General features: G+C 39.5%; 1 protein-coding gene across 1 annotated transcript in view; it reads left to right on the top strand.

Moving 5' to 3' along the window:
- Nucleotides 1-27,078, top strand: part of exoc4 (exocyst complex component 4) — a 135,029-nt gene that overhangs the window by 43,456 nt on the left and 64,495 nt on the right. Inside the window, exon 11 of the mRNA XM_085138404.1 lies at nucleotides 3,798-3,894. Within this exon, the coding sequence (XP_084994530.1) occupies nucleotides 3,798-3,894 (97 nt within the window). The remainder of the gene's footprint in view (nucleotides 1-3,797; nucleotides 3,895-27,078) is intronic.

The raw sequence follows: 27,078 nt of genomic DNA, 5'->3' as shown, positions 1-27,078 counted from the left end.
GTGTTTCCCAAGTATTAGTTTACCCACACGAGTTATTAATGCATCACACCTTCATGGTTTGAATATAAAAAAGTTCTTTATTATTTTTTTGTTGTTGTTGTTGTTGGTTTTTTTTGCCTGTCCCGTTTGGTTCTTTAGCCATCAGAATTATTGTCTGAAGGCCAAGAAGGATGCCCAGATGGATTATCACGGCCTTACCGCATTGGTCCATTTCATTGACCTTTGTTATTATTATTTATTTATTTTAAGTTATTACAGACGGTACAGACATGACTGGGGGATAGGAAAGGGAGAGAGAAAGAAAGGGAGGAAAAGAAAAACAGAGAGGAAGGGGGACACTGAGAGAAGACACAAAAAATAAATAAAAAAAATAAAAAATCCGCTGGATCACCTGTTGAGAGAGAGCATAAAAAGGAAAACAAGCAAAAACAGAGCAACACAATAAACACGACACCACAGCAATAACCTAGATAACTGTAACTAACAGTAAATACTAAATATTGAATGTTATTCTGTAGTACGGAAGACCAACACTGCACAATGTGCTTTGAGGCAGCACCCAAGAAAGATATCGTTTATGTCTGTGAGCACCCGTGTGTGAGCACGCTTGTGTTCAAAAGGTTTCTCCATGTAATGATCTGCTAGAGGGTTTGGGGAGCCATAGCCCCGTCCCCCAGGGCATGAAGCAGGCATGGAGGAGATTCAGGCCCCAGACATCCAGAGGCTCCCAGAGCACGAGAGCCCAAAGATGACCATGAGGGGCCACATAAACAGGGGCCACGCAGCAGCCATGGCACAGAAGCGCAGAAAAAAATTATTTGTTCTATTGCCTACGCGAATTTTCCCCATATACTGGATTAAAAAAAATCTCTGTAATATTACTTTATGAAGACAGCTACCATGTTGCTGTCCTCTGTTATAATTATCCAATCACAATTTAAATGCAAGCAGCATATCAGCCTATGCAAACATTTGTACAAACACACTTGCACATACAATCCATTTGCACTGCAGTTTGCCATATTGACAACTAGTTGCAATTTCATCTATCAATTATATTGATTACTTCAGGATGAGTGGAGGTAATGAGCTTCAGTTCTGCTTCTCCCCTGTGATCTCCCCTTTCCCCCCATCTGCTGGAGTCCCCTGTCCCCTCCACCAAGATTTTACATGGCAATGATTTTCTGATTAACCCTGTTAGCTGTGGGGCTCACCCACGCAGTGACACAGGGCATGAAGGGGTGTGAGCATGTGGGATGCATTTATATTTGTCTTGTCATGTTGATATATTGATGTGTGTATGGAGTGCCACATGAATGAGTCCTCACACGGGGAAATTAGCATGTTAGCTCGGATTTTTGAACTTCCAGTTCCCTCCTTGAAGTCAGTAAGTCAGTGGTACTTTTTGAGCAGGTTTTTTTTTTTCGGTTAGATGTTCTCAAGATACAGTTTTTGGTTAACATAGGTTTTAAACATTTTCTTTGTTTGCTCACATACTCACATATTGCTAACATGTGGCTAACAGAGATATTCAGTGTCATTATTCCAAACACAAGGTTAGTGGAGGTGACTTTTTAATAAATTGTAAAATTAGTGCTTTATTTCATTTACGCTTCAAATGAGAGTAAAGAGACATTTGTTTGTGAAGATTCCTTCGCTTCCGTTTGAGAGTTGAGTGTTTAAACATCTGTCCTCTTTGTACTGCTGACTGTTTATTCTCATCTTAGTTGCTCATTGGTATTTCTTGGCCACTAATTTTCTGCTATTATATAACTATGTGTAAATCCGTTTACAGAAAGAACAAGAAGCACTTTGAGAGTGCACACCTCCACGAAGGCAGCTCACTCTTTAGGCATTAATTACTTATAAGGAAATAGTAATTTCTTTATATATATTTACTTTGTTTTCTTTGTTCTTTTTAAATGTACGTTTGGAGTGCAGTAAAAATCAAATAAAGGTAACATATGTTTACTTTGATTACACAAACATTATGTAGGAGTAGGTAATGGATAATAGGTATTTTTAAATAACTGAACATGAATAACTTCAGCTTATTGTATAATATTATATTAAATACTTCAAACAAGGCAGCCCATTTGTTTTCTCTTGATTGTATTTTCTTTACAAGTGTGACTTATTTTTTGGGTCACCTGTTAAGAAAGGCTGATGTGAAATATAAAAGTGAGATTAAAGATCAAATGTGACACAATATTTGCATGCTGATGCAATATTTAGAATACAGTGCCATGTCCTAAATATTGCTAATACAAATAAAGCCAATAGAATTGTAAGCACAGATTTATAGATATAAGACATTTTCTGAATGTTTGGCCGTATTTAACCTTGGAGAAGGGGTCAGAGGTCCAAAATAACATAAAATGTAGAATCCCCATATATCATCCCCTGTATGCCTATATGCTGTCAATACAAATAGCAGTAAGAAACCGCTCTATATAGAATTATTATCACTTTGACTTTCAGATCAATCTATTGACTTTGAAGTAGAAGTCAGAGGTCAAAAGTGACAATATATTTTAAGTAATTCTGTATGTTGACAATACACACCACACTTGTAAGAATATAAGTTATAAGTTTTTTTGACCAAGAGGTTTTTAGGTTGACCTTGAAGACCTTTGTGGATGTAAGCCAAATTTTAATGTGTAGTCAACTTGACTGCACTCTACACCCTGACAAAGTTTTACTGGAATTCATTCAAAACTTTTTGTGCTCATGTTTACAGACAGAATGATGCACGAACACAAATGCAACCAAAAACATGACCACCTTAGTGGAGGTAAATGGGTGATTAAGCATTTCTAAATTTAAAAAAACAAATAGAAAAAGGTAGAACAACATACTAATTTCATTGAAATAACAGAGTTACAGTTCACTGTTAGTTTTAGAGCAGGAATTCCTGAGTTGGTAGATTATGGGCACTATTCTAACTGCAAATAGACTATCCCAATGATAAGTGACTCTGTGGTCATCTCCAGGCACTTTTGTAGGTGTAGCAATACAATACAATTTAATACAATACAATACAGCACAATATAAATATTGCAATGTAAAGTAGAAGGTGTGGTGATGTGTGCCAGTCTTGGATCACGGCTGCATTATGGCTACTCAACAGATTAAAAAAAAAAAAAGTCTTTTCTGCAAGTAACTGTTAACAAATGTTGAAGAGGAGCTCAACCTAAGCTCAAAACACCTTCAAGTTCCACCAGAGACAAATATAAGTTGTACTCACATATTTTAAGTCCAACTTAAATATTTATAGGAATATAGTAAATATCTAAGTTGTTTATAAGATTGTGTCAGTCAAAGATAGTTATTTTGTCAATTTTTACCTTGTGCTAAAAGTGATCACATCAAACTGGAAAATGCCAACAGCTTTTGCACCATGTAACATTTCAAGGGTAAAACATGAAAGTTTACAGACAAAATTATAGAGAATGTCAGAAAAACTGAAACGTACAGACAAACATACCAGAGAAATCTGATGTGCAGTTAATAGAGTGTGATTTTCTTTTGTAGCAGTCTGGTGTCTTTTGCGCATGACTTCATAAAGGTGCACATATAATACCTCCTTTCTAATCTTGAAGCTCTCTCCTCTATAGTGCTAGGTAATGCTAAGTGAACTCCAGGAAAGCAAAATGGATTTGTGAGTTGCCTTGATGCAAAAATACTCTTTGAATTCTCTACCTCTTTTATGTGTGTGTATATGTAAAACTGGCAACCACTACGCACATATGCCTGTTTTGTTATTTCTATAACAGGCTGTGTTTCTTGTATTGTAGGTGGCGCTGATGACAACCTGATTGAAGGAGGAGAAATGAAGTTTGTGTGTAAGCCAGGTGCGAGGAACATCACTGTAATCTTCCAGCCTCTTCTCAGGTAAAGCGGGTTATTATATACTATTATATACTATATACTATACTATATATTGAACAACCACCTAAAAATACACGTGAATGTGGTTTCAGCATGTGTTTTTGGTTCATCTGGAATGCACTGACTCAGAAATGCAAAACAGCAGGGTGTATAATGCATATGATCTGCTCTGAGACTTTAAAGAGTAAAAATAGGTTTTGATGACACACACCAGGTCACGGTGTATGGGTAATGATTCTTTGGTGTACTGATGTTACAGTGTCTGTACTGCAGTGGCACTAATGCACTTATGGCATGGCAAAATTTTTATTATTATATAAAAGTGCATTCCTAGTATGGCTAAAAGCAACACAGCTCTGCTTGTGGCAGACATCCTCATACACTAAAATTGTGACTTCCAGCACTATATAACTTAATTGGATCAGAAAAAAATAAAGGTAACCAACACCAAAATCTGCTGTCTTTACTGGAATATTTTGGGCAAGATTCCATTAATTTTACAACATGTATGTGTTTAAAAGCCCTCTTGTGTCATACTGGTCTGTCAGAAACTGATAGCCTGGCTACTCAAGACATATGAACCCTTGGATATGACTCAATACCAGTAAAATGTAAAACTAATTAGATTATACAGCCTCTTAGTGACTATCTATTGATTTCAACCTTGTTAATGTTTAGTGGGATATCGTAAATCAAAAATGATGTAATATTTTGTACCTTCAGTTTGTTGATACCATCCAGGAATTGGGATTGTCTGCCACCCTGGCTTTTATTTGCCATTAAATTTGACTATTCTGAGGGGCTGTGTTTTTGGTAATGTTTCATATGTCTGGTAGTTTCCTATACTGTGCTGTGATCCCATTGGAGTAGAGTAAATCTAATAGTGAAACAGTTTAATTGAATTGGCCTTCAGGCAGTGACACATAACCTTCTAGGATCCATTAAACAGAGATGTTTCCTGTTCTTACATTTAGTTTCATGTACATTTCTAAAGCGTCACACATTTCTGACACATGTTAAGAAGTGGATACAAAAAAGCAAACATTTTTTTCTGAATCTATTAAAAAAGCCCAAGATGTTTATGTTGATATTTTAGTCAAATATGCTGGAAGCCAAATTACTATATACTATTCCTATTCCTGCTCTATACTATAACCACAAAATGTGGTACTAATTAACAGTTTCAGTCACATTACATGAGCCCATTAAGCTGGTCAAGCTAGATTGCAGTTCATTCATTGTTATCATACTTCTTGCTTGACTGATTGATGCTATTGATGCTCCTTTCACTCGAGAGAGCAAAAAGATGTGGCCGTGCGTGTTTGTATGTATGCCTTAATGCTTTTCTTTCCAGGTTGTTTCCTGTATGTTTTTGTCCCTTTACTGTTGTTTTGGCCTTGAAATTTTCTCTCTCTGTCCCTTACTTCCACACTTATCTTTCTCTGACACATACACACACCCACACCGACTTTCAGTCCCTGTTCACTTTAGGTCTGGCCAAGCTTTTGTCTGAACAAATGACCAAAAATAAAACGGTGACTAGCTCTCTGCCTACCTCTCCCATGTTGTCTGTAATGGTTCATATCAATCAAACCAAACTGCCTTGAACACAGGGCTCTCTCTTCTCTCCCTCCCTCCCCTCAACCTGGCCTCTCTAGACTTCTAGTGCCAATGGAGCGCTTTTGCTTGCAGATGGTTTTCTAATGGCAAAGCTCTGGCACTCCGCTGATGGATCACTACACCTCCTGCAGCCAGCCATGCAACTCGTGGCAGCTTTAATGGTAAAAGCAGTTGGGGGTTTGGAGCACAGGAAATCAGTGGCAGTGCGTGGGAGATGAGACATCAGGGTCTTAATGTTTGATTGCAAATGGTTTTTCTGTGTTGGGATATATTTTGTTTTCACCCCTTAAATCAAGTTAAGCACTCTACTTTATAATGTTTCTGTGTGTTTGTTTTTCAAATCTTAAATCTTAGTTTCCAAGAACCATCAAATTTACAAATTTTACAGTTTGAAAGTTTTCATAAGATGAGTTTTGTAATTAGAAATTAAGATGAGTAAACTCAGAGTTGACATGGCCTGTTTAAGGGAAGTTTGGTATATATTAGTTGTTGCTGTTGTTGTTGTTTTTTTAAAAAAAAGCAAAATAACACAGTACTTGTCTGGGTTGACTTCTCATCCAGGTGTGCATGTGGTTGGTGAGAAATATACTATCTATAATGCCCCAAAGTGTACAGTATGCCTTTCTAAAGCATTTTAATATAAATATACAGAATGTGAGGTTCTTCTTCTCTTATTGTGACAAAGATTCAATTAATGTTATTTCCATAGATGGATAGATAAAATCTCAGGTTGGTAGTACCTCATGTGTAGATATAGTTTTATGCTTGGGTCTGTCTGAGTGCTTTGCATTTATTCAATTTTTCTCTACCAGCAAGTAGGTATACTTGCTGAACTCTTTTTTTGGGCACACCCGTTCAACTGCTAATTAAAACAAATATCTAAAAAAACAAATATATGGCAGCGACATGTATTTGCATATGTAGGCATGTTCAAGATGACCCATTGAAGTTCAAACTGAGCATCAGAATGGGTAGGAAGTTTGATTTACTTAAATATGGTGTCGTTGTTGGCGCCAGGCTAGCTGGTCTGGGTATTTTTTTACACTGTTTGACCCCTTAAGGGTCAAAAATAAAAGAGTGAAAATATTCTGTTCTCTGGGGAAAATGCCTTGTTAGTGCCAGAGGTGAGAGGACAATGGCCACACTGCTTGACGATGATAGGAAGGTAACAACAACTCAAATAACCACTTATTACAACCTAGGTATGCGCAGAAGCTTGAAGGGACGTATGTTACAGCAGGAAGAAGACCACACAAGGTGCCACGCCTGTCAGCTGAGAACTGGAAACTGAGATTACAGTTCACATGGGCTTGCCAAAATTGGATCATAAAAGACTGGAACCATTTCTGCTGCCACTTATAATGGTAGAGAGAGAATTTGGTGGAAACGACTTGAAAGCATGGATCCACCTTGTTTGTATCAACAGTTCAGGCTCCTGCTGGTGTAATGATGTGGGGGATTTTTTTTTTGGCTCACTCTGGTCCCCTTAGTACCAACTCAGCATCATTTAAGCGCACCAGTCTACCTGAATATTGTCCTCCACGGTGTAGCCATCTTCTGATAGCTGCTTCCAGCTGGATAACTCACCACATCACAAAACTCAGCTCATCCCTAACTGGTTTCTTGAAGATGACAATGAATTGACTGTACTTAGATGGCCTCCACAATCAGCATATCTTAGTATATTAAAGAACCTTTGAGATGTGGTGAAATGTTAATAGCTCTGTGTTGCTGTCCTGTCTATATGAACCAAAATAAATATTTCCAGGTCTTTGTTGAATCTATGCCACAAAGAATGCAGGTCTGACTGTAATAAGGGGTCCAACTCAATACTAACTAGGTATACCAAACAAGGTGACCAGTAAGTGTAGATTTTTTTGAATAAAATATTTTTAGTTTTGACAAGGCAAAAGACTGACAAAACAGTGTATGCACGTTTTGTGTGGTTTAGTATTTGAATGCATTTTTTGCTAAAGAGGTCTGTTTGACCTTAAGTCTGTCAAAGCATCACTCCTCTTTTGAATATTCCTCTGTCTGTTGTACAGTTCAACAGGACAAGGGCTTATAGTCAGTGAATGAATAAGATTGGTTCTGCCCTTGGAACTCTGGCAATGTACCCCGATGTCAGAGCGGAGAGTGCAAGTCATTAAAGATGCACACACAAATATGGGGCATAAGGGAGTGTTTGTACATGTAGCAGCCAATTTAGTTTGACTTCTGGGGTCTCTTGCTGACATTTGGGTGGTATTTACACCCCTTGGTCCGGACTAGGCTGGCATTTTGAAAAGCCTCAGCAACCCCTTAATCTCTCCCTGTTAAACATGCACACGATGACCACGCTTGGACAAGCCTCGACATGGTGTGCTATGTTTCAGTCTGCATGACTACCTGTAATGTGTTCAATATGTACAAGGTTGTTTAAACAAGTTTTCACTGAGAGGTGACTATTTGACTTGAGCATTCATGTTATTTCTGGAGCATCTACCTGATATTGTATTCTACACATTTTATTATGAAATAACTGTTAAAACTTGTGCCTGAAAAACCTGATAAAGGCAGAGACTTTCATGATTTGTCATGCAATCCATTTGTACTGACCCATCGCCTTAAGCAGGCTATGGTTACGTGAAGATAAATGGTCCATTTGGAGAGCAAAAGAGGAAAAGCATTTGCCCAAACACATTGTCAGATGACAATTTTTATTAGCTTTTTAAATGTTTTCACACAGTGACTAGCTTTTAGGCTACTGGAAGCACTGAAAAAGTGGCTGGGGTCTCTAGTGGCTTAATGATCAGACGATTGCTGATGGGTTCTGAAATCAGTTGATCAAAGTTAAATCGAGAAACATTTCCACAAAGTCCTCTGGACAGTTTAACAATTCCTTCATGTTTGTGGTAGAAAACCTTTTCATAATTTACATGATGATAACCAAAAGCATGAAAAGCAGACAGAACTGAAGAAACAATAACATCAGCTTGATTGCTGAAGGGCTTAATGTAATGGACGTATGCATTGCTAATTTCCTTTATAAGTGAGTTTTTCATTAAATTTTGCTGCTTTGTCATTACTAGCTCAAGCTCGAAATAGATTTTTAGCCGGGGCTATAGAATTACCTTTGGGGGTTTCAACTGAACGATTAAGTTATCTTCCAAAATGGTTTGTCTCATTAAGAATTTGACTTACAGCCTTTGTGTTTGACTGCATGGGCCTTTACTTGGTGTGCTATTTGCTATTTTGTGGTTCCAGAACCAAAACATAAAGAAACCTAAAATCATCCTCCCTGCTCTTCTAATAATGTCATACTGGTAGGCGTACAAGATTGACCACTGCTGTTGAACACAGAGTTCACTGTGTGAGCACACTACATCAGCTCATTAAAAGTACTTTTAATTGTTGATGTCTGTTCAGAGTTCTACTGTAAGTGTCCTCAGTTGGGTGAGAAAGTGCGAGCTAGAGAAAAGAGTCAAAAGGTTGGAGATTGACAGAGAGTGCTTGGGGGGAGCAGAAAGGAAAGGACAATGGAAGAAGCGATGAAAGGAATGTAGAGCGGATAGAGAGCGAGATGACAGGAAAAGGACAGAAGGGCCTTGCCTCCCACCGCTGTAGCCTGTGGTGAAAACGATACACACCATGATTCTGCACTAATTTCAGTCTCTCATTAACTACCCTCCTGAGCAGCACACATGGACCAAGGCAAATAGAAAGAGCAAGATTTAGAGGTGAAATGGAGTATGTCTGAAGAAGTTTTGGGGGCTTTCTCAAGTGACTTAGGTGAGATTCAAACATTAAGTTCAAGAAAAAAAAAATTTAACAGTTCGATTTTCTGCATTCTTACTGGCAATCTGAAAGAAAGCAGCTCAAAATTAGACTTTGCTGTGGCTTTTTTTTTAATTATCTGAAGAAAGTGTAATATTATTTCAATATTATTAATACCACTAATAGAACCCAGCAGATATTGGATTTTTGGGATAGCGATATCTAGTGGTTTAAAAATCAGAAATGATTACTGATTTATTGTTTTTATTTCAGACAGATAAACAAAACGTATTTCCCTAACATTTGTTATATGTGGTTATTTAAGAGTCCTCATTAAGTCTTTTTTTAAAGACTTAAAGACTTAATTTACAAGAAGATTTGGCTTAATTGTTTACACACTTATCGACTATGCTTGGATCAACTTGTTGCTCTGTTTGTGGCAGGGAGGTTGCAGAGTCCCCCCTGGAGGTCAGTGCTCATAAGGTGGTTGAAGGGTGTTTCCCCCATTTCATCTTTACCCTTTAGATTTTCCCATATTGGCCAATAATACTGTCAAATGGGTAATATCAACTGATATATTGTTCGGGTTGTAACAACTGAAGAAAGCATGAGTAGCCCACACCAGTCTTAAAACATCATCATAATTTTATAATTTGTTTGTATTTTTATTTTGTTTATTGGAGAATTAATCCTCTACAGCATGGCCCAGTAGATACTTTATCATCCTTTAGAAGACTCTACGGTCATAAGCCAAATTAAATACCAAGGCTTCAAGAGGATATCATGGGTGAAGCCACAAAAGTAGAAGGTTGTTATGAATGTTTAGTCATCTCTATTTCAAGCTTGATTATTGCTTAGCCTGTCAGTATAGTGCTACAGTAGGCACTCTTCAAACTCACAACCATTACTGTGGCATTTATAATCTAGACAGATTTGATGATGTTGATTGACTAAGCATTTTAATGGGAACCATAAAAGAGAGCATTGCCACTAAAGACAATGAAACACAGTGCATTGAACAGCTTTATAAAAACATATTTGAGCAGCAAGAGTTGTTTGATCAAAAAGTCATTGTTGAGATAATTTTGCGATTGTTTGTTGCTGCCCTTGCGTGACCTATTTCAAACATGCCAATTCCCGCTGCAGCAGACCTGAAAATGGCAAAAATAATTTGCAGTTTGACCCTAACCTTCGTTTAGTCGAACAGTGGCTTCATAATTACTGGTGAAGAATACATTTTCCTTCAACAATGCTGTCTGTAGTCAACCTCAAAGGGGTGTCTGTACATAGGCTATTAAAATGCAGCATGAATGTCTTGTCTTAAGTCTAACTCACACATACGCATGCTGCTCTGCTTTACCAGCTCTTGCTCTCTTTTCTAATCTTTTCTCACTCGTTCAGGAGGATTTTCTTCAGTAAATAGCTCGCTTTCTAACCCACACCCATTAAAAACTGAGAGCATAGCTGGGAATCAGGGGGAGTGAGGATTTTATACTGGAAAGGTCAGAGACAGATGGAGATAAAGAAAGCAGAGGAAATAAACTAGCAACAGAGAGAAACAAGCAGATGTGAGGCAAAAAGAGAAAAATGGAAAGAAACAGTGGTGAGAATAAAACGATTTAGGACAGAAGAAGAATAAATGAGATGCAGAGTAATTGAAAAGGCTCTCAGACTGCATGTATGCTGGGTGCCATGTTAGCTTGCTTTGAATTCAAGCTGTGTATGTGCACGTACCCACTAGTCATGCTTCGGCAATATGCGATACATGGGGAGAAAATCAAAAGAGAAGATGGCACGAAACAAGGGTATTGACAGGCAGGGTATTATGAGAGCATATCTCAAAACTGAAACAGTGTTTAAGAAGGAGATTTGGTTACATTTGCTTGATGCTTGAATTCATTAAGTCAAGTCAACGCAGCTGATGTTTACCAAACTTGTGGTAACTCTGTCTTAGTATGGTTTGTGGGGTGTGTGTCTGTGTGTTTGCATGTTGTCAAAATGCACCTTTTTCACTCTGTCAGCCTTATGAAGTCATCTAGAGTGATATCTGGATGTCACAAAAGCACAGACCACTGTTATCCATGTTGCTTTCAGGAGTGCCCAATCTAAGAAAATATTCATTGTTATCTCTGAAAGGCTAAGTTGGTCATCTGCTGGTTTTCCTGCAAAAGGTCTATGTTGATATGTTAACCAAGTGGACCACAATGCATCTGAGTGTACAAAACAGAAGCACTTGTTCATGTGTCGTCATCATCACAGCGGAAAAGAATAAGCCACATACCTTGTCTTCAAAACATAAACAAATACAGTCAGTGATGTGAAAAAGTGTTTGCCCCATTTCTGATTTCCTATTTTTGTATGTTTGTTACACTTAAATATTTCAGGTCATCAAAGAAATTTAAGTATTAGACAAAGATAACACAAGAAAACACAAATGCAGTTTCTAAATGCATCTCATTTGGATTCAGGCCGGGATTTTGTCTGGGCCAGTCCAAAGTCTTCAATTTGTTTTTCTTAAGCTATTTAGAGGTGGACTTGCTCGGGTGTTTTGGATCATTGTTCTGCTGCAGAACCCAAATGTGTTTCAGCTGGAGGTCACAAACAGATGGCCGGACATTTTCCTTTAGGATGTTTTGGTAGACAGCAGAATTCATGGTTCCATTTACCACAGCAGGTCTTCCAGGTCTTGAGGGAGCAAAACAGCCCCAGACCATCACACTACCACAACCATATTTTACTGTTGTTATGATGTTTCTTTTCTGAAATGTTTTGTTACTTTTATGCCAGATGTAATGGGCCTCAAACCTTCCAAAAAGCTGAAATTTTGTCTTGTCAGCCCAGAAAGTATTTTCCCAAGAGTCTTGAGGATCAACAAGATGTTGTCTGGCAGAACTGAGATGAGCCTTTATGTTCTTTTTGGTCAGTGCTTTTTGTCTTGGACCTCTGCCATGCAGCCGTTTTTGCCCAGTCTCTTTCTTATGGTGGAGTCATGAACCCTGACCTTACCTGAAGCAAGTGAGGCTTGCAGTTCTTTGGATGTTGTTTTGGGGTCTTTTGGGATCTCCTGGATGTGATGTCGACTCCTGGGAAGCTTCATCACTGTTCCAAGTTTTCTGCATTTGTGGATAAAGGCTCTCACCATGGTTAACTGGAGTGCCAAAGCCTTAGATATGGCTTTTTAACCCTTTCTAGACGGATAGTTGTCAGTGACTTGGTTCCTCAGGTGTTTCTTTAGATCATGGCATTTGTTTCTTTGTGCAATTTTAGTTTTTTTTTTTTTTAGCCTGCTTCACCTTGTCAGACAGGTTATACTTAAATATTTCTTGATTCAGCAGGTTTGCCAGTAATCAGGCCTTGGAGTGTTTAGTGAAGCTGAACTCAGCTTTCCAAAAAATGTGGTTAATCACAGTTAATCCATCATTTATCAAGAGGGCCAGTTAGTTTTTCACACAGAACCAAGTAGATTTGGATAACCTTTCTCCCTTAATCAGTGAATTTTTTTTTTTTTTTAAAAAAAAAAGAATTTTGTATTTATTTGGTTTATCTTTGTCTAATATTAAAATATGTTTGATGATCTGAAACATCTATGTGTGACAAATATGCAAAACACTAGGAAATCAGGAAGGCGGCTTTTTCATGCCACTACATGTATTCGTTTATGACTTTTTCTTTTTCACTGTGAAGGTGACACATGATCAAGTTCTATTGAGTACACTCAGATGCATTGTGATTGTTTTCTTCTGCTTATCCAGTTCACGGAATGTAGGGGGAGTTTAGACCCTATCCCAGCTGTCATTGGGTGGGAGGTTGAAAGCATCAAGGACAGAGCACCAGTCAGTCGCTTAACACAGGCTAACACAGGGAGATAGACTTCCATTCAGGCTCACATTTACACCAATGTCCAATTTAGACTTACCAGTGAACCTAACAAGCATGTCTTTGGACTGTGGAATTGAGCCAGAGCTCCTGGAGAGAACCCACATGGGCACAGGGAGAACTCTACGCAGAAAGGGCCCATCCTAGTGGTGGATTTGAACAGAGAACCTTGCTGTGAGGCTCCAGTGCTAAGCACTATACCACTCAAATGAACATAAATAAATAAATATATGTTACTTATAGTTTGGAATCAGGAAACACAAGTTAACTTATAGAGTCAAAATCAGCATCTGGGATTGAGTTTCTGTATTCCCATGGCTTTGTTTGGGTTGTTGTTGGCATAATTAGGACTTTTAAGTTATTTCTTTATAATAGCCATTGAAGCATATAAGTAAGGGTGCAATTTATTAGTATGCCCTTTTGTGGGTCTTGTTTTTCTGATTGTTCTTATTATATCTTGCCATTATTTAATAGATTGCTAAGACAGCTGGCACTCTTAACTCGACTGTCGCAACAAGCTGTTAGTAAGGTTGCATGCCCATAGCACAGAGATACACAATAAAAAAGCAGCTTTTTTTATTTTAAAACAAAAGTATTGCTTATGCATTGGTACATTTTCTTTCTTTTTCTAGTAGGAGTACTACTTTAACTCAATGTTTATGTTTTTTTAAATTTGACAGTTCCAGTTTTGAAATCAAGACGCTGTGTCTCAATCCCAGAATTGAATTGCATTAATTAGCACTCAGTCAAAATGTGTCTTAATGAGTTTATCTGCTCTTGATTTCAGACTGTATACATTATAGCTAATCTCCCCATGGAGTTCTCCTATATAGTAAAAAATGATGTAAACATGAAACTACAGTTAACCAAATAAAATGACAACTCAATTATGTATATACATATAAGGAGGGGAATAGGTGGGAAAATTAAACAAATAAAAGCTGGAAGATTTCTCCAGATCACCAAGTCAGTTTGCTATGAATTTGTCAGGTGCTCCTACCTGCCACTGTCCGCAGCACTGCTGTGTCTTTATTATCTCTTTGATTCCTCCCCTCCTTGGAGCAACACACACACACACACACACACACACACACACACACACACACACACACACACACACACACACACACACACACACTCACACACACACACAGATAAAGTCTGTGTTGTAAATAATACTGCTGGTTTTTATCGCTTACTGAAAGTGCAACTTCAGCCACTTTCTAGTCAGGTGCAGAGTTTTCAATCTCCTTGTGTCTTACAAGCTCATGCATGCATGGAGAGGCTCACACTGTGGATGAGACGTACAACCAAACACACACAGACACCAGATATTGTGCAGGAGATTAGATCCATCATTGCGGGGGTCTTTTCTCCGGCTATAGAAGGTGGATAAACTCTTTGATTGTGTTTATCCATCCCATAATGAAATCAGTCTTTGTTCCCAGGGCAACCTGTCCAACAGACTCATGTGAAGCAGACAGTCGTCAGCCGGAGCTTAAAGGAGTCTCGTTTGTCTGAACACTCAGCAGTAGACTTCTTAAGACGTCTGCTTTGAAGGCCCCCGAGGTTTTAGGCCTGTGTGGGGAAAAATAGCGGAATCTGGGAATTGTTGCCTGGTCAGATTAGACGTCGAAATTCTGCCAGACATTTATATATTTATTTTAGACACACTCGGATACACAGACACACACCTAGATAGGCCTTTGAAGCTTGTCCAGATGACCAGGCCATAATCACACAGATGTTCACACAGTCATGCCATCCCCTTCTATGTTCTCTCCCCCCATAGTGGCTGATTGTCTCTGATTGGCTGCTTTTGAAAGAGATTAGATTGTATTCTTGGGAGATTTGTGTGTTTGTCAGCGTGTGTATTTTGGTGTATTGTGTTAGCAAACAGTAATTCAATGAAATGAAAGTCTCCATTTTTTTTGAGTGTACAGTAATTTAATTAAGCCTAATATGCTTCTTCAGACCTGTTGCTTTGAAAGGACAGAAGTGGGAGGACAGAATGCCCTTAATGCTCATCGAATGAATGCCAGAGGGAACTGCTGCCAAAAGGAGAATTACTGAGCCACAATGACATGTGCTGCTTTCTGCCACATCCTCCTCTCTTCTCTTTTTCGCCTTTTCTCCTGTCTTCTTTTTTCTCCTTTTTTGTCATTTTTTGCTTTCTTCGAGGATATAATCTAGCCAAATAAAGGGAGAAAAATAGCTCTGTACTACGATTTAAAAATTGAAGCGTGTTTATAAAGAACTGTATTCAGTCGTTGTTATCTTCTCTTGTCCTCTGAGTAGTGTCAAGGTGAAGACAGATTGCTGGAGGTGGGTGATTTACAGATATACTTTTGTTCCTGTTCTCTGTGCTATTTCTTCAGTTTTTTTCCCCTCTTTGAATTCAGCCTCAGTTGTCTGTCTTTCCTCTTTCCATCGTTCTATCCCTTGACAACATGAGCTGCCATTCTGTGTTACTGTCACATGAGCGAGTGCCAGCCCCCACATCACAGCAGCCTTTGATTGGCTAGGCCTTTCCAGGTCGGTGAGCTGCTGCCTGATAATAACCTTGTTTGATTGCTGGAGCAGAGATGTAATTGATTGATCTGCTCACCCTGTCTGGGGCTAGGCTTCTGAAGTAGCCGTGTGTGTGTGTGTGTGTGTGTGTGTGTGTGTGTGTGTGTGTGTGTGTGTACTGAAGTGGGGGGTAGGTTGATTGTTGAACGGAGCTATAGATAAGCATACATGTGCACACATACCTAGACTCACTACACAGATCACACACAGATACATTTACTGAGAAAAACCAACTGTTACTGTAGATATAGCATGCACCGAGGACCAAAGGTATGAAAATGAGGAGGATTGTGGAGGGAGTTTGTTTTTTAACTCTTCCCAACACATCTGCCCCATGTGCCAGTCTACACAAACCCCAGCAACCAATCAACAAGTCATTAAACCTCATTAAAATTCTCCAACTCCCTCTGAAAGGATTGTTTGTGATTTCCTAATTGGTGGTTACATAAGTTGGTCCATCTTTCTGGATAGTTAATTATTCTCAAAGATAGATGGTCTCAACTCAGTACTGCATCTAATCCAACAGTAGCTAAACACACTGCAGGCATTTCAAAGAGACAATCTTTCACAGCTAATAATCAGTGTTGGACAATGTTTGTACTTGTGTGAGTAAAATCAAGTTCTGCAGCCTAACAAAAGCTGTGGTTTGTGTTTTTGCATGGCTTTGTGTTTTCGTCGTCCTTGTAGATATTTGCTTGGTTTAATTTATTAGTTGGACAATCCACATAATGGCCAAAATTAGCCAGTTGTTGGACACAGTTTATTAGCTCCTCATTGTATTTGATTTGCAAACTGTATAAATCTAATTTTGCTTCTCAGTATCATAATCCTAATATTAATATATTTCAAATTGTGAAATATGAAATTATGCATTTCCTAAGCTGTAAGAGACAGACATTTTTTTAAAAGAGGGTGAATATCGCTCCCCTTTTGTCCATAAACCCCTTCAGTGATGGTTTGATTCCCAAACAGTCATACTGGAGTCATGGTGTGCTCATTGAGTGTTCAACCAGTGGAAAAGTCAAACTGGCAGAATGATTGAGTTTGTATCTCCTCCTCTCGCCTCTTCCTGCTTCTCTTCTCCTCTCTGCTTGCACAAGGTTATTAGGACACCAGGGTTATGAACTTAATAGACACTGGTGCTATTTCCTCTGATGACTTTAAATATTTCCCTAGGAAAATTATTTTACATGTTAATGCTTTTAAAAGTTGTGCAAACTGTCTTTAGTACACACTTCTCTCCGTCAGCTCTTCTTCTTGTCAGTGAGTGGAACATACAAAGTCAAAGAATAGGAACACTTTATTGGTGAGATGTAACAACACTGAACAAGCTTTCCTCCAGGGTTGATGAGCAGTAAAAGTACCCTCTCTGTCTGTGTGTGGTCATTTTGGGTACATTCATTCATCCACCCAAAATAGAACCTACATCAATAACAATAAAAGTTTGAGCCCTTTTTTTGAACCAGAATAGCACAGAGCAGAGAAGATGGGAATGAATAACACAAGGGAGGTGGGGTGGAAAGGGAAAAAGGCAAAAATCCATTATGTTTGATGTTGGTGTCTCACCCTGGCAGCAAATGCTGGTGGAAAAACCCTGTGAAATGACATTAAGGGTGTCTTGTAATGTGATTTCAGCTATGTGTGAATATGAGATTTCTAATGGATCTGAGCACATTAGAGTAGTCTTTATCTGTAGTATTTATTCCCCTCTGGTTTAAAATGCAATTTACTAAGTAAGACATTTCACTCTTCTCAGGCTCACCAGCTTTCTGGGTAGAAGGGTTGGGGGGATGGAGGGGTTATATTGATCTTTTTTTTTGTGGCGAGGGCTCCATAAAGCATTGCTTTTGTGACAAATTGGTAAATTATGAGAAAGTCAGTTTCCTTATTTAATATGTGCAAAAGTATGCAAAGACGAATTGTCTCATCATGAGGAATATTCTGTGTTTGCATATTTTAATTTCTTCATCTATAATTCTCGTACATGATATGGGTTTTTGGAGGCGGGTGGTGAATAGTTACAGTGGGGCAAAAAAGTATTTAGTCAGCCACCGATTGTGCTAGTTCCCCCACTTAAAATGATGACAGAGGTCAGTAATTTGCACCAGAGGTACACTTCAACTGTGAGAGACAAAATGTGAAAAAAAAATCCATGAATTCACATGGTAGGATTTGTAAAGAATTTATTCGTAAATCAGGGTGGAAAATAAGTATTTGGTCAATAACAAAAATACAACTCAATACTTTGTAACATAACCTTTGTTGGCAATAACAGAGGTCAAACGTTTACTATAGGTCTTTACCAGGTTTGCACACACAGTAGCTGGTATTTTGGCCCATTCCTCCATGCAGATCTTCTCAAGAGCAGTGATGTTTTGGGGCTGTCGCCGAGCAACACGGACTTTCAACTCCCGCCACAGATTTTCTATGGGGTTGAGGTCTGGAGACTGGCTGGGCCACTCCAGGACTTTCAAATGCTTCTTACGGAGCCACTCCTTTGTTGCCCGGGCGGTGTGTTTTGGATCATTGTCATGTTGGAAGACCCAGCCTCGTTTCATCTTCAAAGTTCTCACTGATGGAAGGAGGTTTTGGCTCAAAATCTCACGATACTTGGCCCCATTCATTCTGTCCTTAACACGGATCACTCGTCCTGTCCCCTTGGCAGAAAAACAGCCCCATAGCATGATGTTTCCACCCCCATGCTTCACAGTAGGTATGGTGTTCTTGGGATGCAACTCAGTATTCTTCTTCCTCCAAACACGACGAGTTGAGTTTATACCAAAAAGTTCTACTTTGGTTTCATCTGACCACATGACATTCTCCCAATCCTCTGCTGTATCATCCATGTGCTCTCTGGCAAACTTCAGACGGGCCTGGACATGCACTGGCTTCAGCAGCGGAACACGTCTGGCACTGCGGGATTTGATTCCCTGCCGTTGTAGTGTGTTACTGATGGTGACCTTTGTTACTTTGGTCCCAGCTCTCTGCAGGTCATTCACCAGGTCCCCCCGTGTGGTTCTGGGATCTTTGCTCACCATTCTCATGATCATTTTGACCCCACGGGATGAGATCTTGCGTGGAGCCCCAGATCGAGGGAGATTATCAGTGGTCTTGTATGTCTTCCATTTTCTGATGATTGCTCCCACAGTTGATTTTTTCACACCAAGCTGCTTGCCTATTGTAGATTCACTCTTCCCAGTCTGGTGCAGGTCTACAATTCTTTTCCTGGTGTCCTTCGAAAGCTCTTTGGTCTTGGCCATGGCGGAGTTTGGAGTCTGACTGGTTGAGGCTGTGGACAGGTGTCTTTTATACAGATGATGAGGTCAAACAGGTGCCATTCATACAGGTAACGAGTGGGGGACAGAAAAGCTTCTTACAGAAGACGTTACAGGTCTGTGAGAGCCAGGGATTTTCCTTGTTTGAGGTGACCAAATACTTATTTTCCACCCTGATTTACGAATAAACTCTTTACAAATCCTACCATGTGAATTCATGGATTTTTTTTTCACATTCTGTCTCTCACAGTTGAAGTGTACCTCTGGTGCAAATTACTGACCTCTGTCATCATTTTAAGTGGGGGAACTAGCACAATCGGTGGCTGACTAAATACTTTTTTGCCCCACTGTATAAGAAAAATGGATGCACTGACTACTTTAAAATGCAAATTCATCTAAGTCACAGTTACAGGCAAACACAGTCCTGCTATATTCATAACATTCAATAGTTGTACTTAACATGTCTTCTGAACACACTTAGTTGTCTTTCTCACCATGTCAGATCACAACAACTTTTATAAGACCTTAAAAACAAGCATTTTACAAAAAGCTGAAAGAAACTACAACAGCAGTTCTAAAGACTTGGGTGTTCTTCATTCCACAATAAGAGAAATAGTACGAAATTTTGCTACTCTCTTAAGGAGTGAGCGTCCTGGAAATATCACACAAAAAAGTTTGCAAAAGGCCACCTGAATGTTGTCTTGGGGCAATATTCTGTGAACAAGTGACAAAAATTGAACATTTTGGGGAATGTTCAAAATTGTTATTATTATTTTTTTCAGACAGAACAAGGCAATGCACACCAAGAAATAAATTACTACATCCCAACTGTGAAGCAGAGTGGAAGAAGCAGTTGGGTTTGGAGCTGCTTTCCTATCTTATTCTAAAGAGCTTGGAAAGAAAAGCATCTGGACTTCTTTAAGTTGCTTGAAAACGTTTCACCTCTCATCTGGGAAGCTTCTTCAGTTCTAAGGTCAAATGGAGGAGAGTCCCAGATATAAGTCCTAGGGGAGTGTCCCCCTGGCTGGTCATGAACCCCCTATAGGGCTTTGGAGTTGACGTCACGCTGCAATGTATTGTGGGAGCGCAGCGCCATTTTCCGGGTCCACAAATCAAAACAAACACACTGTGACAACAAACATGCTTAAAAGCAGCTCAAAAGAAAACAGACGGTATAGAGACCCATTGCGTCCAGAGGCGAAGCAGCGGTACTTGAAAAAAATGGAGTGCATCGCAAATGTGGAAATAAAGACACAGACGACTTACCGCCACTGTCCTACCCCGATATCTTCACGTATCTTGTTAACCCTTACCCTAACGTTCGGATTTCGGAGTGCCCCATGTATAACGTTGGTACCCAGTCTGGAGTTGTTTGATCCATTTCATAGGTAGGCTTCCCTACAGTTGTGCGAAAGAATTAGCGAATTGTTACATAGCACGTATGTCTGCACACTCACTCAATTCTATGTTTGTTCGCAATTTCTATAACCTCCGAGAGCCCCAACGATAATATTATTAAGCTATAAAGAGTGATATGAACATATATAGAACTTACTGGAGTGAAAATGTCTGGAGCACACCAACAGATATCTGGAGATGGAAGCGAACCGTTCATCCTAAATTTTTCTGACACCCAAATATCTGTTTCTGACTGATTAAGGTCACAGTATTTCTGATTAGCATGCACGTGTACATGTTCCTGCCAGCATTTCCGCAAGTTGTCCCAAATCAGCGAATATGGTGCACGCCAAGGTCTCCACAGGCTTAATGAGCTACATTTAGAAGGAAGTCATTTAACCCCTATCTATGACACACACTCACGCGCGTATTCGCACATGCACAGTTTTGATAGGCATATCTGCTCATCACAACCAAACAAACATGAGCATAGAAGCACATACACACACTATAACCACCTTGCCTCAACCCTTTATTTCACTAGATAGGAGATGGAGCGAGGCCATTATGCAAATGTCAGGTGTCAAGTGTAAATGAGATTGGAGGGATAGGTAACAGAAGTATTGAATATCACACTGGCTCCCTTGGCAACTACACCAAGGTAATAAGAGCATTCCAGGATGTATGCTGGCAAAAGCCTTCGTTAAGCTGAAAGATAGCACAGCAAAAAAGACGAATCAAGTCCATTGGGTTTAGTTGGTCTAAGAAAACATTGATAACACTACCACCTGTCTGATTCATACTATTAATAGACATTCTACAATGTACATATACACTCATGAAATGCAAATAAGCAAGATGGGGCTCATGTTTTTTTTTTCTATAGTTATTGAAATTCCCTTTATTGCTTGTGAAGATAACAGAAAGAGACCTGTGGTTACCAAGAAAAGCAAACTGCTGCAATTTGTGGATGAACATTCAAACCTCATTTCAGTCTTGAAACTTGTGGTTTATATGGAAATGACTAAAAGGAGTTCACCTGGACAACAAGGGAGAAGTGTTGGCTCAAAAGGCTGGATGTCAAAGAATGCTCTCCTTACAAAACCTGAAGTCTTGATACTTTGTAAGCATATAAAAATAACATGTTGACATCTGAATAAACAAAAGACATCTGGAACGAGGTCCTTGTGATAGACAAGATCGAAGTGGAGCTCTTCAGCCATAATGTGCGTCATCTTTGATGAAACCCAAACACAGCATATCAGTGCAGGCACCTCGTACCATGGTGGTGGAGAGGTTAACGGCTTTTCACATGGGAAGCGGCATGTGCTGACCTGACTGCTAGGTGCAGCAAATGGGCCAACATGAGCTGCCTGCTATACTCATGGTATTCACTTCTACTATATGTGCTTGTCAGTCTGCATTTCTATTCGTCATGCAAATGTACATCACACCTTGCTGTGACACATGCAAGTGCTCCCGAGAAGGGACAAATGCTGCGCTTTGCTCAGCATAGTGAGAAACTGTTGTCACATGACACAAACCTTGTTTGTGAGTTGAGCGGCTTGTTTTGCGCCTTGAGGTCATTAAGTCAAATGTGAGGCCGTCTGTCTGACAGCTTAAGTTGGGCCCAAATTGGGTCATGAAGCAGGACAATGATCCCAAGCACAGCAACAAACCTACGATGGAATGGCTGAAAAAGAAAAGAGTCAAGGTGCTGGAAGTGCAGTCCAGTGAAGGTCCAGACTGCAACTTGATTAAAATGCTGTGGCAGGGCCTTAAGAAGGCTGTATCTGGAAGTCTCAGTGAACTGAAGCAATGTTGTGAAAAAATAGAGTCGGCCTTCACAACCATGTCAGAGAAATATTTGTTATACCGATATACAGTATTTAGTGTGCTATCTAAAATATAGATAGTAACTGCAGGTTTTTGGCCCAAAGCAGTTTGCAGCTGACCTTGAATAAACCTGACTTTTATTTCCTACAAACTGCAACATCTTTCCCAACAGCTTTACTGTAGAATCCAGTTCATTTGATGGAAATGAGATGACAACATACATGTGAAGTGACACTGACAGTCTTGTTGAGGAGTTACATTACAGGCACTACACTGGATGCTTACATACCTCCGTGGTGTGCATGGAAGCAGCAAATGCATATGATTTTTTAGCAGATTGCTGTTGTCAGTGTTTCATAACAGCAAATAATTGGGATTAGTCAGTGTCTGCATTTTGTTAAAGTGCTTATAACTGGTGAAAACAGGGACCACTTAGATGTAACACAGTTTAGGATCCTCAGTAGCTTTGTGCAGCTGCGATTTTCTCATGCTTTTTATAACCAAAGATAAATTGCATAGCAATTAAGTACAGTAGTAACATGCTGTTTCTAGTGTGTCAGCCTTTAAGGATCACGTTGTCCACTTTCCAAAATAAGCACAACAAGCTTAGTTCAGTTAAGGCTCTAGTTTAGTGTGATCACTGCATTGGTTATAACCACGTTGGCATCTTTGAATGTTGTTTCTTTCTGCTCCATCTTCTTGGCAGTGCCATAAATAAATGATGTAACTACAAATGTCTAATTTCTACTCTTGTGGAAAACAGAACTATAAGTGGACAAAGGACTGGAGTGAAACCAAGTATAGAAAAGAAAACTGAGGCCAGTGTTTGTGCTTCCCATCTGGATCATTTTTATTTATATTTCATCATTTTTAATGCTCCTTTCTCTTTGTAGCTAATTTTTCTGTGGTTGTTTCCCTTCTTGTTTAAGCCAACCTTTTAAGATATTTGGTATTGACCAATGTATGGGATGTAGTGCATAAATAATCTTGTATTGGCATCTATATCGACCTAAACCCAAACTAACTCCATGCAATATTTTTGATATCAGCAATGTGGAGCTGCTTAAATGGCCCTACAGCTATTCTTTAGCTAGGGTTGCTTGAATTTTTGAATTCATTAGCTCAATGTGACCATTCAAGTTAACTTTAAAGTAACTCCACAGCTCATAAACTGTATTCCTACCGTATTAGTCTTTGACTGTAGGGCTCTAAGGAACGTACAGTTGTACATCTTAATCAAGGATCTTCTTTTTTCTGTCATAAAGTGGTGGAATGAGGTCTCCCTGAAGTCAGAAGCAGAGTCTCTGGTCAACCTCTGCCTCAGGCTAAAAACCCACCTTTTCCCACTGCATCCTAATATTTTAGGTTTGTCCTACATTTTTTTTACTTCTATTTGTTAATGCATATGCTTCATGGATGCATTATATTTAATAAGTTAGATCAGCTGTAGTTAGTTGCCATCCTAGTTCATTTATAACTCTGATCTGCTGTGAAATGTACCCACCAAGAAGTCACTGTTTCTTTCTTTTTTTCCACCTCTGCTCTTTTGTTCACCTCTTCTTTTGGGGGGTCATCCTGATATTTTATAGAATGATTCTCTATTACCAATATGGCCATGTGCATAAATACTCACAACTCATACATATTACCCACACACCTGTCATTTTTTCAGAGTGAAACACACAAAGCTAAAGGTCAGTTCTAGCTCAAGGTTGAGGTTGTGTCTATCCCATGAGAGCCCTTTCAAGTAGACACACACTAACACACAGGCCAAGACATGACATTACAAAAAGAAGGCTTGAAAAGGCTATGAAAGGATCAATGAATAATTTAACCTGTAACATCATATTTTCCCTAGCAGTAATATATACACAAACCAGCTGCATGTGTGTGTGATGTGTGTGTCTGTCACTTTGCTTTCAGTGTGGTGAATGTGAATGCCCTGTACGCTGAGAGGTGGCTATTTTGGCGGTGTAATGTGATGTGTGGGAGTATTATCAGAGCTGTACGTATGACAGACACACAGCCCTAGAGCTGACTTCCTGGAATTGCATTTTGTTGGCCTTCTCCAATATGAGACCTGTCACCTCACTCCCTCCAGGCCATGCAAACTGTGATTGAGGCATTTCTGTGAGGTGTCACTATCAAGGGCTTATGAAGGTTTTTGTGTTTCTGTGTATCGGCTTGCATATGATGGGTAATAGGCTGGTTTGAAGACTTTTTTTTTCTCAACATTTTCAGTCATTCCGCCCTCTTGCCCTTTCTTTTCTTTTTTCTTACCTCTCACCATCCCACTGATCTTCACCTCTGGTGCCTCCTTCTTCCCTCTCCCTTCCCCCTGTCAACACTGTCATAGCTTGGGAAGCCCTGAGTGTATTACAGACCTCTCACCACTAGTTCTCTTTATGGTACTTTCTCTTTTTGAATTCAATCAGGCTTCTATAGAGCCGCCAGAACCATTTCAATTTACTACGTGGACGCAACAGGATGGAAAGTCCTACGCTAACATAAAGGTCTAAATGGAATTGAAGGCTAAAAGAGAGAGAGGGAGACGAGAGATGGAGGAAAGGTGTGGCAAGGGGGAAGTATTGAAACAGTGCCACAGAGAGATAACCGCAATAGAGTGGTAAAAATAGAGAGAGGTGGGGGAATTAGGCTAGAGAGGGTAAGAGAGAGATGAGTGAATGGGAAGAGTCTGAAGTGTTACAGGGGATACGAGGCCAGAAATGACAGTAGGGGGGAGAAAAAGGAGTGAAATGAAAGGTGGGAGATAAGATAAGGGCATACAGTAAGGAGAAGAGGTGATAAATATTGAGTGTTTTTTTATCATAAGAAAATGTGATGTGAAGTGGCTCACCAAGCAACATTTTTTTGAAGGACTGCATCACTCTCTAAGCATTTGTGATACTGCGAAGTGCTAGTGTACTGTGTTGGCTGGGCAGTAGAAGGAAATACATGATAAAGTGACGTACTGAAATGGGAATGTAAGATGAAGACAGTTTTTTATTTGTAAGTCAACTAAATGGTCTTTCTTAACCCGTGGCAATTGTATCTTTGAAAAAAATATTGAAGCCATTGCCATCTCCTCAAAGCAATCCTTTTGACCTCAACTTGCCTACTCACTTCAGGGCAGCTTTCATTCACTCTCCTCTTTGGGCCAAAATAGAATCCTCATGTCAATCCTTGCTTGCTAGCCCTTTGTGTGTTGTGTGGAGGTTAAGTGTTTTTCTTAGTACTTTTTCAGGCGAATTGAAAAGTGCCTTCGCACTTTGCTCTCGCAGGGATAGTTGCCATTTCAGTCTTGCTGAGTCATTCACTGAACCATGAGTGTCTTTCATTGGCTCAGATGTATATACCTCGCCATCACTTCTGATTAGAAAAGATTATGATGTGCGAGTGTATAGGCGTGCCAGCGTTTGCAAAGGTGAGAGAAGATGGGCATAATACTCATTCAGTCCACTTTATTCTATGCTTTCTGACCACTTAACAACTTAAAAAGCAAGAGCTAAAGCTTGGTATGCTATGACTTTCACCAAAGGCAGAACGTATGAATTAGGATATGACTGGCTCAGATAAGCCTCCCTCCATCTGTCTTCACATGTACTCAGTACTAACATATAGTATGCATTTTCCTGTTTGATAGTTTTCTGCTAAGACTGTTCAAACAGTGTGAATACCACCTTTGATTGGTTCCAACACTCTTTACAGTTTAACCTGAAGTCTTTCAGTTTTTGCCAAGCAGCAGACTCCAGGGCTGGAAAATGAAACCAGCTTGTAAGTGCCAAGAGCTGTGGTTCCTTGAATAGTCACCTAAGGCTGGCTGCTAAAGCGAGTCAATCCCCACAAACTGCTGTGGCATATCGCCCAGCTTCACAACAGAACTAAACAAAGTTTACATCCCTGTGTAAAAACCAGTTTGGTCTCAATAGGTAATTTCTGCCTTTACACGAGCTGCACGTTATTTTTTTTTACATTTTTTATTTATTTATTTTATAATTAAAAAAAAATATTCTCAGCTTGCATAATTATTGCCCACTTTAAATGACAGGTTAAAGTCACAGGTGGTTTTTAATTGGTAGAATTATTTGACAAAATAGTCTGGTAGCTCATAATTTAGCACTCCACCCTCTTGTCTAAATATGGTGATTTCTCCAAAAACCAATATAACGATAGCCATAAAGTGAATGCCTGTCTATACTTTTTGTTATACTCAATTATCGGTGTCTGTATTATACTCTGTCAGCTTTGTTTTTTACTTCCTAGCTTACTTTAATAAAACAGTCCCCTTCCCCCTGTGGGAGTCCATTTAGAGCTCTGCTTGTTAATCAGTCTTGTTTTTATAAGAGGGAGGTGAACTCTTAAAATACTTAAGCACTGAGCAGGGTACAATCAAAGCAGATACAGTGTTTATCTGCACCTGCCTATCTGTCTAGAGAATAGTGTGTGTTTATGTGTGTCTGAAATTGCAATTGGTATTTGTTCTTAAGAAAATAGCCATTTGATGGGGCCATACACGAACACGCCTCTGTGCCATCACCTGCCTTGCTGTCCCTATTCATCGGCATTGCACACTGGGGGTTAAAAAGGCATAATTTGGGCCTAGGAGCCTCCTATTGTGACATTCAGAGATATTTACCTCTCAGTGGTCTTAATTGCTCAATGAAGCATGCGAGACAGCTGAACTTCCCCTTGCTTCCCACAGCCCTCCTCCATTCACGGGATTGCAGACAAAGGGAAAAAAAGCAACAGTTAGCTTCCATTAAATGTAAATGGTAGATGTGTTTTGTGTTCCACTGGTAGCTTTGGAAAATCAGACTGCAATACAAAGCCTTTATGCATGGATGGTGTTTCAGGT

The sequence above is a fragment of the Neolamprologus multifasciatus genome, chromosome 17, assembly GCF_963576455.1.
Source record: "Neolamprologus multifasciatus chromosome 17, fNeoMul1.2, whole genome shotgun sequence".
In the NCBI taxonomy this organism is placed as follows: Eukaryota; Metazoa; Chordata; class Actinopteri; order Cichliformes; family Cichlidae; genus Neolamprologus; species Neolamprologus multifasciatus.
This window is presented reverse-complemented; position numbering and strand designations above follow the sequence as displayed.